This window comes from Dipodomys ordii, unplaced genomic scaffold (assembly GCF_000151885.1).
Source record: "Dipodomys ordii isolate 6190 unplaced genomic scaffold, Dord_2.0 Scaffold4, whole genome shotgun sequence".
Taxonomy (NCBI): domain Eukaryota; kingdom Metazoa; phylum Chordata; class Mammalia; order Rodentia; family Heteromyidae; genus Dipodomys; species Dipodomys ordii.
Genome location: NW_012267220.1, coordinates 32270798 through 32272225, shown reverse-complemented (window position 1 = coordinate 32272225; position 1428 = coordinate 32270798). Strand labels below are relative to the sequence as shown.

Genomic DNA, 1428 nt, shown 5'->3' with positions numbered 1-1428 from the left:
AGAGGGCCACCGGCCTGGGGCCTGAGCGGGCAGTGGGAGGAGGGGGGTCGCCCAGGGCCACCGCGGGGGAAAGGTGACTTCTTCGAGGTGGGAGCTGGGACTTGCTCTTTTCTCTCCCCCAATCTCCCCTTTCCCCTTGGGTTCAGGAAGAAAAACAACAAAAACCAACCAACTCCCCCCCGCCCCGACCCCCAAACTTAGGGATTTAGTTTGGGGGAACTTCGCTTGGGACGGGTTCGGGCGATGGCGCCGCGGGCGGGAGCGGGAGAGGCGCGTTCTAGAGGCCGAGCAGCAGTTGGCGCTCTCCGTGGCCCCTCCCTCCCGGGGAGGCACCCGAAATGGGAGGAAGAAAGACCGGGGTCGGGAGTGCCGGGGCGTAGGTTAATGGGCAAAGAGGCGGAGTGGGACCCCCCCACCCCCCACCCGCGTCTCCAACGAGAACGAACCGGCCAGGGGAGCAGGGAGAGTCCTCGGCGGATCACCCCTAGATAGGAAAGTGGGCACCCGAGGAAAAGTAAAGGGCCCAGTGCGGACTTCAGAAACACACCCGACCCGGGAGAAGACAGAAAACACACGTCGCTCCAAAGGGCGAGCGGGGAGGGAGAACCTTCCACTGGGGAGCCTGGCCCCGACTTCCCGTCCTTCCTCCGCTCCGTCCCCCCAGTGTGGCCAGCCTCGGGTGTCGCCCTGTGGCCGGGGGAGGAGGGAGACCCGGGCCTGGACGTGGGTGGGTGCGGCGGGGCGGGCAGCGGCCCGGGAGACTGACCTCGATCGGGCTGACGGGAGTGGAGGACAGCGGCTGCAGGTACTCCGGGTGCAGGAGGTGGCCGGTGTGAGCGCTCAGCATCTTCAGGACCCTGATCGGGAGCCGGTTCGCCTGGCGCAGAGGGTCCGCCGGGGGCAGGAGGGACACGGCCGCCGGCACCGCCGGCCTCTTCCCGCCGCCGCCGCCGCTGCCGCTGCCGCTGCCGCTGCTCTCGGGTGTCCTTGGGTTAGATCCAGCGGGCGAATCGCTCATTTGGAGGAGGCAGCGCCGCTGGGGGGGCGGGGAGGGAGGGCGAGCGCCGGGAGGCGAGCTCCGGGGCGGGTAGGCTCGCTCCGCAGCGTCGGTCGCCGCGCGGCAGTCGCTGCGCCTCCGCGCAGCCTCCCCTCCTCCACCGCCGCCGCCGCCACCGCCGCCGCCGCCGCCGCCGCCGCGATCGCCCCGGCCAGCCACACAAAAACCTTCGCCTTCCGCGAGCCGCGCGTCAAATAGCGGCCGGCGGCGGCCACACTTCAAAGGGATCGCCGCACCCGCCCAATCGCGGCTCTCGCCCGGGCCCCGGGGCGGAGACAGGGGCGGGCGGAGGCCGGCGCCGCCGGTGGGCGGGGAGAGTCTTAAAGGGCCCGCTCCAGGCCTCCGGCCCTACCGCCCGGACTCCTCCCTCC

At 71.4% G+C, this 1428-nt stretch overlaps 1 protein-coding gene across 1 annotated transcript in view; it reads right to left on the bottom strand.

The window, feature by feature from the left end:
• Znf703 (zinc finger protein 703) overlaps positions 1-1037 on the bottom strand; it is a 3242-nt gene extending 2205 nt beyond the window's left edge. The window contains exon 1 of the mRNA XM_013024221.1: positions 767-1037. Within this exon, the coding sequence (XP_012879675.1) occupies positions 767-1018 (252 nt within the window). The 5' untranslated portion in view covers positions 1019-1037. The remainder of the gene's footprint in view (positions 1-766) is intronic.
• Positions 1038-1428: the final 391 nt, after the last annotated feature.